The sequence below is a fragment of the Arachis ipaensis genome, chromosome B7 (assembly GCF_059453495.1).
Source record: "Arachis ipaensis isolate K30076 ecotype BB chromosome B7, ASM5945349v1, whole genome shotgun sequence".
In the NCBI taxonomy this organism is placed as follows: Eukaryota; Viridiplantae; Streptophyta; class Magnoliopsida; order Fabales; family Fabaceae; genus Arachis; species Arachis ipaensis.
In genome coordinates, this window is record NC_142442.1 from 118,854,721 (window position 1) to 118,868,415 (window position 13,695).

Here is a 13,695-nt window from a genome sequence, read left to right on the forward strand (position 1 = left end):
TCCCTATACTGTGGTATAAGGGATCTCCATTATTATTATTATTTTTCTGTGCCTTCTTCTTTGTCATATGAGCAGGAGCAAGGATAAGAACATTCTTGTGGAAGCAGATCCAGAACCTGAAAGGACTCTGAAGAGAAAATTAAGAGAAGCTAAAATACAACAATCCAGAGATAACCTTTCAGAAATTTTCGAACAGGCAGAAGATATGGCAGCCGAAAATAATAATAATGTAAGGAAGATGCTTGGTGACTTTACTGCACCTAATTCCAATTTACATGGAAGAAGCATCTCCATTCCTGCCATTGGAGCAAACAACTTTGAGCTGAAACCTCAATTAGTTTCTCTGATGCAGCAGAACTGCAAGTTTCATGGACTTCCATCTGAAGATCCTTTTCAGTTTTTAACTGAATTCTTGCAGATATGTGATACTGTTAAGACTAATGGAATAGATCCTGAAGTCTACAGGCTCATGCTTTTCCCTTTTGCTGTAAGAGACAGAGCGAGATTATGGTTGGATTCTCAACCCAAAGACAGCCTGAACTCTTGGGATAAGCTGGTCACGGCTTTCTTAGCCAAGTACTTTCCTCCTCAAAAGCTGAGCAAGCTTAGAGCTGATGTTCAAACCTTCAGACAGAAAGAAGGTGAATCTCTCTATGAAGCTTGGGAAAGATACAAACAGTTGACCAAAAAGTGTCCTTCTGACATGCTTTCAGAATGGACCATCCTGGATATATTCTATGATGGTCTGTCTGAGTTATCTAAGATGTCATTGGATACCTCTGCAGGTGGATCCACTTACCTAAAGAAAACGCCTGCAGAAGCTCAAGAACTCATTGACATGGTTGCTAATAACCAGTTCATGTACACTTCTGAAAGGAATCCTGTGAATAATGGGACGCCTATGAAGAAGGGAGTTCTTGAAGTTGATACTCTGAATGCCATATTGGCTCAGAACAAAATATTGACTCAGCAAGTCAATATGATTTCTCAGAGTCTGCATGGAATGCAAGCTGCATCCAACAGTACTCAAGAGGCTTCTTCTGAAGAAGAAGCTTATGATCCTGAGAACCCTGCAATAGCAGAGGTAAATTACTTAGGTGAACCTTATGGAAACACCTATAACTCATCATGGAGAAATCATCCAAATTTCTCATGGAAGGATCAAAAGCCTCAACAAGGCTTTAATAATGGTGGAAGAAACAGGTTTAGCAATAGCAAGCCTTTTCCATCATCAACTCAGCAACAGACAGAGAACTCTGAACAAAATGCTTCTAATTTAGCAAATCTAGTCTCTGACCTATCTAAGGCCACTGTAAGTTTCATGAATGAAACAAGGTCTTCCATTAGAAATCTGGAAGCACAACTGGGCCAGCTGAGTAAAAGGATCACTGAAATCCCTCCTAGTACTCTCCCAAGCAATACAGAAGAGAATCCAAAAGGAGAGTGCAAGGCCATTGACATAAGCGCCATGGCCGAACCTGTGAGGAGAGGAAAGGACGTGAATCCCAAGGAGGAAGACCTCCTGGGACGTCCAGTGATCAATAAGAAGCTTCCCTCTGAGGAACCAAAGGACTCTGAGGCTCATCTAGAGACCATAGAGATTCCATTGAACCTCCTTATACCCTTCATGAGCCCTGATGAGTATTCCTCTTCTGAAGAGAATGAGGATGTCACTGAAGAGCAAACTGCCAAGTTTCTTGGTGCAATCATGAAGCTGAATGCCAAATTATTTGGCATTGATGCTTGGGAAGTTGAACCTCCCTTGTTCATCAATGAACTAAGTGATCTGGATCAACTGACATTGCCTCAGAAGAGACAGGATCCTGGAAAGTTCATAATACCCTACACCATAGGCACCATGATCTTTAAAGCTCTGTGTGACCGTGGTTCAGGAATAAACCTCATGCCCCTCTCTGTAATAGAGAAACTGGGAATCTATGGGGTGCAAGCTGCTAAAATCTCATTAGAGATGGCAGACAGCTCTAGAAAACAGGCTTATGGACAAGTAGAAGATGTAGTAGTAAAGGTTGAGGACCTTTACATACCTACTGATTTCATAATCCTGGAAACTGGAAAGGAAGAGGATGAATCCATCATCCTAGGAAGACCTTTCCTGGCCACAGCAAGAGCTGTGATTGATGTTGACAGAGGTGAAATAGTCCTCCAATGGAATGAGGACTCCCTTGTGTTTAAAACTCAAGGATCTCCCTCTGCAACCATGGAGAGGAAGCAGGAAAAGCTTCTCTCCAAGCAGAGTCAACCAGAGCCCCCACAGTCAAACTCTAAGTTTGGTGTTGGGAGGCCACAACCAAACTCTAAGTTTGGTGTTGAACTCCCATATCCAAACTCTAAGTTTGGTGTTGGAGAGTCTCAACAAAGCTCTGCACATCTGTGAGGCTCCATGAGAGCCCACTGTCAAGCTATTGACATTAAAGAAGCGCTTGTTGGGAGGCAACCCAATGTTTATCTAATTCTTATTTTTGTTATTTTTCATGTTTTCTTAGGTTCATGATCATGTGGAGTCACAAAATAAACAAAAAAAATTCAAAAACGGAATCAAAAACAGCAGAAGAAAAATCACACCCTGGAGGAGCATCTATCTGGCGTTCAAACGCCAGAACAGAGCATAGTTCTGGCGTTGAACGCCCAGAATGGGGGAATCCTGGCGCTGAACGCCCAGAACAAGCATGGTTCTGGCGTTCAACGCCAGAAATGGCAGCAAATGGGCGTTGAACGCCCAAAATGGGCACCAACCTGGCACTGAACGCCCAGAGTTGTGTGCAAGGGCATTTTACATGCCTAAATTGGTGCAGGGATGTAAATGCCTTGACACCTCAGGATCTGTGAACCCCACAGGATCCCCACCTACCTCATCATCTCTCTTTCCATTCATGATCATCCCATCTATTTTCCATTTACCACTCACATCCATACACCCACTACCTTCAAAATTCAACATCTCTCTCCCACCCAATCCCACCCATATGGCCGAATACACACTCCCATCCATCTCCTCCATATCTTCTTCTTATTCTTCTATTCTTTCTTCTTTTGCTCGAGGGCGAGCAACATTCTAAGTTTGGTGTGGTAAAAGCATAGCTTTTTTTGTTTTTTCCATAACCATTGATGGCACCTAAGGCCAGAGAAACCTCTAGAAAGAGGAAAGGGAAGACAAAAGCTTCCATCAAGGGTCTATAGCTCAGTGGTAGAACATTTGACTGCAAATCAAGAGATCCCTGAGATACCTCAGGGGATACATTTTCTCCCACACAATTATTGGAAGCAACTAAGGGTGGAACATCAAGAGCACTCCATCATCCTTCATGAAATCAGAGAAGATCTAAAAGCAATGAAGGAGGAGCAGCAAAGACAAGGAAGAGACATAGAAGAGCTCAAGGACATCACTAAGGTGGACTCATTCCTTGTTCTTACTTTCTCTGTTTTTCATTTTCTATGTTATGTGCTTATCTGTGTTTGTGTCTTCATTACATGATCATTAGTAGTTAGTAACTATGTCTTAAAGTTATAAATGTCCTATGAATCCATCACCTCTCTTAAATGAAAAATGTTTTAATTCAAAAGAACAAGAAGTACATGAGTTTCGAATTTATCCTTGAACTTAGTTTAATTATATTGATGTGGTGACAATGCTTCTTGTTTTCTGAATGTATGCTTGAACAGTGCACATGTCTTTTGAAGTTGTTGTTTAAGAATGTTAAATATGTTGGCTCTTGAAAGAATGATGACTAGGAGACATGTTATTTGATAATCTGAAAAATCATAAAAATGATTCTTGAAGCAAGAAAAAGCAGTAAAGAACAAAGCTTGCAGAAAAAAAATAGAAAAAAAAAAATATAGGCGAAAAAAAATATAGAAAGAAAAAGAAAAAGCAAGCAGAAAAAGCCAAAAGCTCTTAAAACCAAGAGGCAAGAGCAAAAAGCCAATAACCCTTAAAACCAAAAGGCAAGGGAAATAAAAAGGATCCCAAGGCTTTGAGCATCAGTGGATAGGAGGGCCTAAAGGAATAAAATCCTGGTCTAAGCGGCTAAACCAAGTTGTCCCTAACCATGTGCTTGTGGCGTGTAGGTGTCAAGTGAAAACTTGAGACTGAGCGGTTAAAGTCAAGGTCCAAAGCAAAAAAAGAGTGTGCTTAAGAACCCTGGACACCTCTAATTGGGGACTTTAGCAAAGCTGAGTCACAATCTGAAAAGGTTCACCCAATTATGTGTCTGTGGCATTTATGTATCCGGTGATAATATTGGAAAACAAAGTGCTTAGGGCCACGGCCAAGACTCATAAAGAAGCTGTGTTCAAGAATCATCATACTGAACTAAGAAAGTCAATAACACTATTCGAAATCTGAAGTTCCTATAGATGACAATCATTCTGAACCTCAATGGATAAAGTGAGATGCCAAAACTATTCAAGAGGCAAAAACCTATAAGTCCCGCTCATATGATTGAAGCTCTGTTTTATTGATAGTTTGGAATTTATAGTATATTCTATTCTTTTTATCCTATTTTGATTTTCAGTTGCTTGGGGACAAGCAACAATTTAAGTTTGGTGTTGTGATGAGCGGATAATTTATACGCTTTTTGACATTGTTTTTAGTATGTTTTTAGTAGGATCTAGTTACTTTTAGGGATGTTTTTAATAGATTTTGTGTTAAATTCACATTTCTGGACTTTACTATGAGTTTGTGTGTTTTTCTGTGATTTCAGGTATTTTCTGACTGAAATTGAGGGACTTGAGCAGAAATCAGATTCAGAGGTTGAAAAAGGACTGCTGATGCTGTTGGATTCTGACCTCCCTGCACTCAAAGTGGATTTTCTGGAGCTACAGAACTCGAAATGGCGCGCTTCCAATTGCGTTGGAAAGTAGACATCCAGGGCTTTCCAGCAATATATAATAGTTCATACTTTGGCCAAGAATAAACGACGTAAACTGGCGTTCAACGCCAGCTTTCTACCCAAATCTGGCGTCCAGCGCCAGAAAAGGATCCAAAACCAGAGTTGAACGCCCAAACTGGCACAAAAACTGGCGTTCAACTCCACAAATGGCCTCTGCACGTGCAACACTTAAGCTCAGCCCAAACACACACCAAGTGGGCCCCGGAAGTGGATTTATACATCAAATACTTACTCATGTAAACCCTAGTAGCTAGTTTATTATAAATAGGACCTCTTACTATTGTATTAGACATCTTTGGACGCCTGGTTCTTAGATCAGAGGAGCTGGCCTCTCGGCCATGCCTGGACCTTCACTTATGTATTTTTAACGGTAGAGTTTCTACACTCCATAGATTAAGGTGTGGAGCTCTGCTGTTCCTCAAAGATTAATGCAAAGTACTTCTGTTTTCTATTCAATTCTTCTTATTTCGCTTCTAAGATATCCATTCGCACCCAAGAACGTGATGAAGGTGATGATTATGTGTGACGCTCATCATCCTTCTCCCTTATGAACGCGTGCCTGACAAACACTTCTGTTCTACATGAATTAAGCTAGAATGAATATCTCTTAGACCTCCTAACCAGAATCTTCGTGGCGTAAGCTAGAATGATGGCGGCATTCAAGAGAATCCGGAAAGTCTAAACCTTGTCCGTGGTATTCCGAGTAGGATTCAATGATTGAATGACTGTGACGAGCTCCTAACTCGCGATTGCAGGGCGTTAGTGACAGACGCAAAAGGATAGTAAATCCTATTCCAGCATGATCGAGAACCGACAGATGAATAGCCGTGCCGTGACAGGGTGCGTGAGCATATTATTCACTGAGAGGATAAGATGAAGCCATTGACAAGGGTGATGCCTCCAGACGATTAGCCGTGCCGTGACAGGGCATTGGATCATTTTCCCGAGAGATGACCGAAAGTAGCCATTGACAGTGGTGATGTATCACATAAAGCCAGCCATGGAAAGGAGTAAGACTGATTGGATGAAGATAGCAGGAAAGCAGAGGTTCAGAGGAACGAAAAGCATCTCCATTCGCTTATCTGAAATTCCTACCAATGATTTACATAAGTATTTCTATCCCTATCTTATTATATTAAATTCGAAAACACCATTATAACTTTATATCTGCCTGACTGAGATTTACAAGGTGACCATAGCTTGCTTCATACCAACAATCTCCGTGGGATTCGACCCTTACTCACGTAAGGTATTACTTGGACGACCCAGTGCACTTGCTGGTTAGTTGTATCGAAGTTTTGACAATTATGAATTAAGATCAAAGCACCAAGCTTTGGAGCCATTACCAGGGATTGTTCGAGCCTGGACATCACAATTTCGTGCACCATCTATTTAAAGTTAATGTTGGTATATTATGCTTAATTTTTTTAGAATGCTTAAGTTTGAAATATTGTGATGGATATGGAGCTTAGGATTGCCTTTGGCGTCTCGGGGTCTTATATCCTACATCACTGGGCACTGTTACCATACTGAGAACCTCCGGTTCTCATACCATATCTTTTTTGTGTTTTTCAGATGCAGGTTGTAACCCACCTTAGTAAGTTGCTTTGGATAGTGACAAAAGCGGAGGATCTTGGATTCTTTTGGAGTCTTTTGGTTTATTTTGTTTATACATCTCTCTTTTTGTATTTTGTTTTGCCTAGAGGCATGTATTTGAGAGAACAAAACTTGTATAAGCTGTTTTCACTGAATGGTTCTGTATACCTGTATATGGCTAGCCGGCTTAAACTCCGCAAGTCGTGACTAGTTTCCTATGATATTATATACTTATCGTTTGTTATATCTCATCTGTTTCTTGTGCCTTAAGCTAGTGGCTTTGTTAGTACGTTTTGCGCTTTTAAATCCTATATTTTGAGCTATATCTTTCATCGGGCTTCTAGATTATACTATTCTTTCTATATATATATTATGTATGAGTTTAGAACTGTCGTAATCTCTGATTAACCTTTGCTTTACGATGCGAGGTAAGGCTTAGGCTAATTAGGGTGTTACAATGGTCACGGTTTTTACGCGTGACCACAGATTAACCTATGATCACAGTAATAAAGCGTGGCCTAAAATACCAGAATTTAAACACTACAACCGAAACCATAGAAACTGTGACCATAGATAAAAAAAACCGTAACCATAGGTCTATGATCATAGTAGAATAGGCCACAGTGTAAAAATCGTGACCATAGGTTAAAAATCGTAACCATAGACCTATGGTCACCCTTTTCACTAACTATAGTCACAGTTTTTCACCATGACCATAGATTTTTTTGTAGTGACTTCTTAAAAAATATTACTAAAAAAATATTACCAAAATAAAAAAATATTATTTTAATTTTTAAAACACTTGCATAGTTAGACAATCACCATAAACATAGTCACCATAAATTATGATTTAGTTAACTAGTTTTTTTATTCTGTGTGCTTGGGTTCTCTCTTTTTCTTTCTAAATAAAATTTCATAAACAAAAGCATATTAAAATTCACCTAATAAAATATATCAAAGATGTATATTATTAAAATGTATTATTCGTATAAAATTATTAAAATCAACTACTAAAATTTATTATTAGTATAAATTATATCTTAAAATACAAAATATATATTAAAAATAATTTAAATAATATATATTTATACATAATTATATAATAATTAATTTTAAGAGAAAAGGACAAATTAGTCCCTGACCTTTTAACCCGCGGACATTTTCATCTCTGACCATTGGAAAATACTTTTAAGTCCTTGACGTCCCTAAAAATTAGACGGATCAGTCCCTCCGTCCATAAGCCATCGTCAGACCCAACGGAAATGGCTGACCTGGCTCCCCCTCTGCTTACCTGGCTTAACGGTGTTCTCACGTGGCACGTTAGTGGGATGGAGCTTTTGAAAAAGGGACACACAAGTCCCTGTCACTCAAAACGACGTCGTTTTGTGTGCTGCCCCTTATATACACTCGCATCCATTTCCTTGTGTACAATGCCTATTACACTCACAGAGCTTTTACACAATTACATTAAACCCTAAGGAAGACCAAATATCAAACACAGGAATACTCTGTTTCTCCCTCCAAAAAAACCACCATCCAGACTGTGGAGGTTCCGGTGTGCATTCGCTGTCGAAGAGGGAGAACCATATACTCTGTTTCTCGTCTTCTTTATTGAGACGTCTGCTGATGAAAAAATTGAGTGCTCTTGTTCCCCGCTTTTAACAAGTTCGCACGAGATCTTTGGGCCCATTTAATCTCTTCTTGATAGAAGAGTTCGTCTAAGACTGCCTGTGCCCTTTTCAAATTCAGAATCGTTTCTTCAATTTGTGAGTGAGATGTAAGTTGTCATATGAGTTCTTGTTGTCCTTTATTTGTTTCGGAAGCTCCCCAATTTTCTCTTTTCTCCATTCTTGCAATGCTTTGCTGTACTTTCCTAGTTTTTCTTCAATCTGATCATAGTTCACAGCCCAGCTTCTTTTGATAATCTCTTTGCATTTAGAGTCTCTAAGCCACATTCTTCGGATCTGAAAATATATGGCCTCTTCCTTTTTAAGCTTTCCCCATGAACATCGATTAGGATTGGACAATGGTCTGATCTGTATCTTTGAAAATGCTTTACCACTCCTTCTAGGAATGCTTCCTTCCAATTTATTATTGCCACTGCTCTATCTAGCCTTTCTTGAATATTTGCTTCCCCAACCTGATTGTTAGACCAAGTGTAAGCATATCCTACAAAGCCAAAATCTAGTAATTGATTCACTTGAAGAGATTCCCATTTACCTGAGTATAAGTCATTGGCAGCCCTCCAAGTTGCTCTTGTTTCAACAACAATAAGCTCACTCTTTTTTCTTTTAACCTACTAAAGAAGGTTTTTTTAGATGCCTTATTTACGAAAAGAAACTAGCTATATGAATCAGATTCAGGTAAACCCATCCAACACTTCAAATCTATCTATAAAAAAAACATAAGAAGTAATAAATGAATGTGAAGTGCCATTTTAAAACAGCAGAACTATGGTTCATTAGTGTTTTACTTGACTTGTTTTCTCCCTAAAATTCTAAATCTAAATCACAAAAATGTCATGAACTAATATTTTTGCGTTGAGAATATACCGAATGGAAGTGTTTAACATCCTCCTTGAAAATGTAAGCAGGAGTCAAGTCAGTCCCCCCGCCAAACCAACACTGCCTAGGTGCTCCAGGAGCATCTGTAGAATGCAACAGAGTTACACAGTCAGTAGCAGCAAATTTATGCAGATACTTATTTGCAAGACAACAACCTTAGAAATTGGCATAAGTAAGATTTTGAGCTATATGACAGACAACAGTAGTAATAATGGTATGAGAAACAGCTCCGAAATAAGGATGGAAAATCATAATCTGCAAGGTTGGGGAAAATGGGTTCTTCGGATGCAAAACCTGAAAAAGGTTGATGTCATTTCCCATTCCATCTGAAATCGAAAAGAATTGAATGGGGGAAACACTTACGGAGCTAATTCCAGTGGCGAAGAACGGGCTAGGACCAGGCTTCTGGTCAGGAGAAGCGGCAGCTTTTGCAGTGCGGTAAGCTTCTGGCGGCATGATGCCATAAACAACGGAGACATTAACTCCATCCTTCTCCCAAATGGCCCCGTCCTGGAGAACCCTGATGATGCTGCCACCACCGCCAGGTCTGGACCAAACGTCCTCCTTGAAGTTGGCCCCGCCGTCGGCGGCCTCAAGGACGGTGCAGACGGGTCCTGAGCTTCTCTAATCATCCTCTCAAAGTGGGCCCTTACAGAAGAGGAGGAGGAAGAAGAAGAATGGGCCATTTAGGGCCAAATGGGAATGACGTAGTTTTAGGGTTGATGGACTTATTTGTCCAATTTTTGAAACTATCATGTTGACTCATCAGTCCACGTGTGTATCTATGATGCCAAGTCATCAGAACGGGAGCCACGTCAGACTTTTCCGTTGAGTCTGACGAAGGCATTTGGATGAAAGGACTCATCCGTCTAATTTTTGTGAAGGTCAGGGATTTAAAAGTATTTTTCAATGGTCAAGGACGAAAATGTCCACGGGTTAAAAGGTCAGGGACTTATCTGTCCTTTTCTCTAATTTTAATGATTAATTTTAGTATATAAATAATATTTTTGAATAAAATAAAATATATCAAGATAAACCGTAGAGCCTAGAAGAAAGACGTGGCTTGATGAGAACATCAAGGGGAGTAGCTTTCATAGTTGTGAGGCCAAATATTTCAGTCATATCAATGGGTTCATCAGATGGCTTTGAAATTTCAAAGGATTGCAAGAAAGTAGCCAAAGTTAGATGAATCATGGGAAGGGCAAATGATAGTCCGGGACACATTCTTATTCCACTTCCAAATGGGATCAACTCAAAGTGGTTACCTCTGACATCAACATCTTTGTGAGTGGTAAGGAACCTCTCTGGCTTAAATTCCAATGGGTCTGACCGAATGCTAGGATCCGTGTGAATCTTCCATAAATTTATGATTAGTTGCGTTCCTTTTGGAATGTGGTAGCCATTAACAAAGCAATCATCCGCAAACTCACGAGGTCCTGAGAAAATTGCTGTAGGGTGTAGCCTTAATGTCTCTTTAACGATGGCTTGAATGTACACCAACTTACTTATGTCGGTTTCGTTTACAAGTCTGTCTTTACCAACATAGATGTTCAACTCCTTTTGTGCTTGTTCTATTGTGCCTGTATTGTTCAACATACAAGATAATATCCATATAAGAGTTCCTGAAGTGGTGTCAATCGATCCTCCCATCAGAATCTGCAATGCACAATAATTTTCAGAGGAAAAAGTGTTCTTTGATTAACAAAACAGTAATATTTTTTCAAGTAATAATTAGAAGTTGTAATTCACACATAGTATTTGTCAGTATTAATTAACTAATATAATATAATATAACATATTATATTGATCAATTTAGGTACAATTGACTATAACTACATTACTTGAAAAACACTTGAGTCCACCATATACTATATATATACATACCCAAGTGGTGGCTTTGATGATAGTATCGGAATCAAATCCAGCAAGTTGAGTACCATCAAGAATTGAGAGCATGACGTCCATGAAGTCTTGATTGCCATCATCCTGATCAGAATTAGCTCTTTTCCGGCGATGCTCCTCTAACCACTCCACCATAATGGCGTCCATCTAGGGGTGGCAGTGGGGCGGGTAGGGGCGGGTTTTTGCCCTGTCCGACCCCGCCCGCCGTCCTTGCACTCCACTACTACCTGTCCCACCCCTACCCGCGGGTAGTAGGCTGCTCTACCCTAACCCGCCCCCACGAGTACTTGCCCCTACCCGCCCTTATAAAAATTAAATATTTTAATTTTTATACATTCATATATAAATTAAGATAAAAACTTAAAATTCATAAATAAATTAATTAAAATACAAACATAAGATTCATACAATGTCAAATAACTTGAAATTAAAAAAGATTAATATTTACTCACTACAAATTTAACAACATAATAAAGAAATTGCATCAAAAGAGTCTTCAATCATTATTCTTGTTCTTCCACCATTTAATAAACCTACATTAAAAACACAACATATAAACTAGTTAAGTTAAGAATTATGATTAGTAAACAGTAAACACAATGTTTTACCAAATAACTTGGCACCATTTAAAAAAAAGGTGAAATAATTTTTCAGAAAAATACCATTGAGAAGAAAGCAACACCAAATTAAAATTCCAAAGCAAAAGTAACAAAAATAGAAGCAGCCAACACTTATTTCAGAATTGAACAATTTGCATAGAGTTTCCATGATCAACCAATAAAATAACTCTAATGATGATGCAATTAAAAATTAATATAACTATGTAAAAATATTTACTCTAACTCTAACTCTGTAAAATAATAAATAAAAAAATCAATCTTAGTAATGCCTCATGCTAAGAATATATAAAAAATGAGTCATATCAACCAATCTCACCACTCTTTACCTGTTAACTACGACCATTCAAGTGTTATCCCAAAAAAAATTTCTCAATTATATTGAAAGACCAAATACAAACTCTACAAGACTAGTTCCAAGTTCCAAGTTCCAAGTCAATCTTTTTAAAAGTAAAGCCAAAACAAATTAGGGTGGTTCTTCATTCTTGTTTAACTAATTTGCTAGTTAGTTGTTAAGGGAACGTGGTCTAAACTAAATTAAAAATTGAAATTAGAGTTGGTCCACGGAAGCCGATAACTTCAACCATTCATCAAAGGAAGGACTTATCTTGGTCAATATAAATCTTTGAGGGCTGACATGTGAGTTTGAGCGAAACCACTGTAAGACTGGAAGCGAGTCCTTCATCACATCATCAATTCATTATCATTCATTCATGGTGCTACTATATCTACTTGTATGCACAGCAAAATTATTTTTGCAAAACTGCAGGTTGCATTCAAATAAAAAGAAAAATGTTGCAGACGAAATAAATGTTTTGCTTGTTTGAATAAACAATATTATGAGTCTAGTTTAACAAAATCAAAGCATCAACAATTCAAAATCAAAAATTAGAATGCACACAATCAAAACATCAACAACACAAGAGAAAACAATAAAAACTCTAATTAGTCAAACTCTAACCAGAACTATGAAATTAAAAATAATTGAAGCTACATATATAATTTCTTCTTCGGCAACTATTCTTTGGCTTTGGGATGATTTGGGAAATGCTGAGGTACATATATCTTTTATAATAATGCCATATATAATAATTAATTTGGCAAGAAATCGTATACACTAATACACATACTGTGAAGGAAAAATTCTTCATCTAATTATCTAAGAAAAAATAAACTCATACATGCAATCTGTGAAGGAAAAAAATTGATACGACTAAAATGACTATTACAATAAAAAATGATTATACTTCATGATTCATAGATATTAACCTTCTTGGATGTTGATTTAATCTGATCAAAGAGGGCAGTGCAAGAGACTTAGAGACAGGGGAACTTACGTGTTGGAGGAAGATGGCAAGAAAGAAGGGTTCATTGGTTCAGTACTCAGTAGCTTCGGTAGTGCAGCAACGATGAGTAGGTTTGAGCATTCGGCAGCGGCAACACGGCATCAACAGGACGACAGCACAACGGCAGTGACTCGGCGACGGGCTCGGCAGGACGGCAGCGCATCGACGGCGACAAGCTCCGCAGAAGAGTCGACAGCGCAGTGAAGGTGACCAGATCTGATGTTGTACTGGGGAGAAGAGGAAGTGACTAGGGAGAAGAGGAAGTGAATTTCCTTCCCTTTTCTCTGCTAGGGTTGGGGCTAAAGGGACGCATTAATGAATATGAGGAGTGAGGACAGTGGCTGTGTCGCTATGAGGATTAAGAACCCTAGAAACTTAAAATTGTGTATATATACATGTACTCCAGGGTGGGTAGAGGCGGGTTTAGCCTGACCCCGATCCCGCCCCGCCCCGCTCATCCATCCACCCCAATCAAAACCCGCCCCGCTTCGAGTCGGATTTGAACCCACCCCGATCGGGTTAGGGCGGGTCGGGTACCCACAGGTTCGGGTACTCCTGCCACCCCTAACCTTATGTCCTTACTAGATCTTTTTCCTCATTTGTCTATTTCATGAAAAAGGAAAAAAAAATCTTAAGTAACGTGCAAAATGAAAACACAGAGGAGGTGTGTGGTTGGAGGGAATACAAGTGTATTTTCAGGGATTTTGACATAGAAATATCTTATTTTCATATTTAGTTCAAAGTTTAAAAAATTATTTTT

At 38.9% G+C, this 13,695-nt stretch overlaps 1 protein-coding gene, 1 non-coding gene and 1 pseudogene across 2 annotated transcripts; all 3 read right to left on the minus strand.

Annotated features, from left to right (window-relative positions):
• Positions 1 to 601: 601 nt before the first annotated feature.
• LOC148553887 (small nucleolar RNA R71) lies at positions 602 to 709 on the minus strand. The gene has a single exon (XR_015893826.1). It is a non-coding gene; the product is annotated as a small nucleolar RNA R71 (small nucleolar RNA).
• Positions 710 to 8,846: 8,137 nt separating this feature from the next.
• Positions 8,847 to 9,756, minus strand: LOC107607534 (oxygen-dependent coproporphyrinogen-III oxidase, chloroplastic-like; annotated as a pseudogene).
• Positions 9,757 to 10,096: 340 nt separating this feature from the next.
• On the minus strand, positions 10,097 to 11,119 carry LOC107609972 (cytochrome P450 82A3-like). Its single transcript, XM_016312034.3, has 2 exons — positions 10,955 to 11,119; positions 10,097 to 10,726 (listed from the first exon to the last, which is right to left on the minus strand). The coding sequence occupies exons 1-2, from the start codon at positions 11,117 to 11,119 to the stop codon at positions 10,097 to 10,099; spliced, it is 795 nt and encodes a 264-aa protein (XP_016167520.3).
• Between the last annotated feature and the right edge of the window lie 2,576 nt (positions 11,120 to 13,695).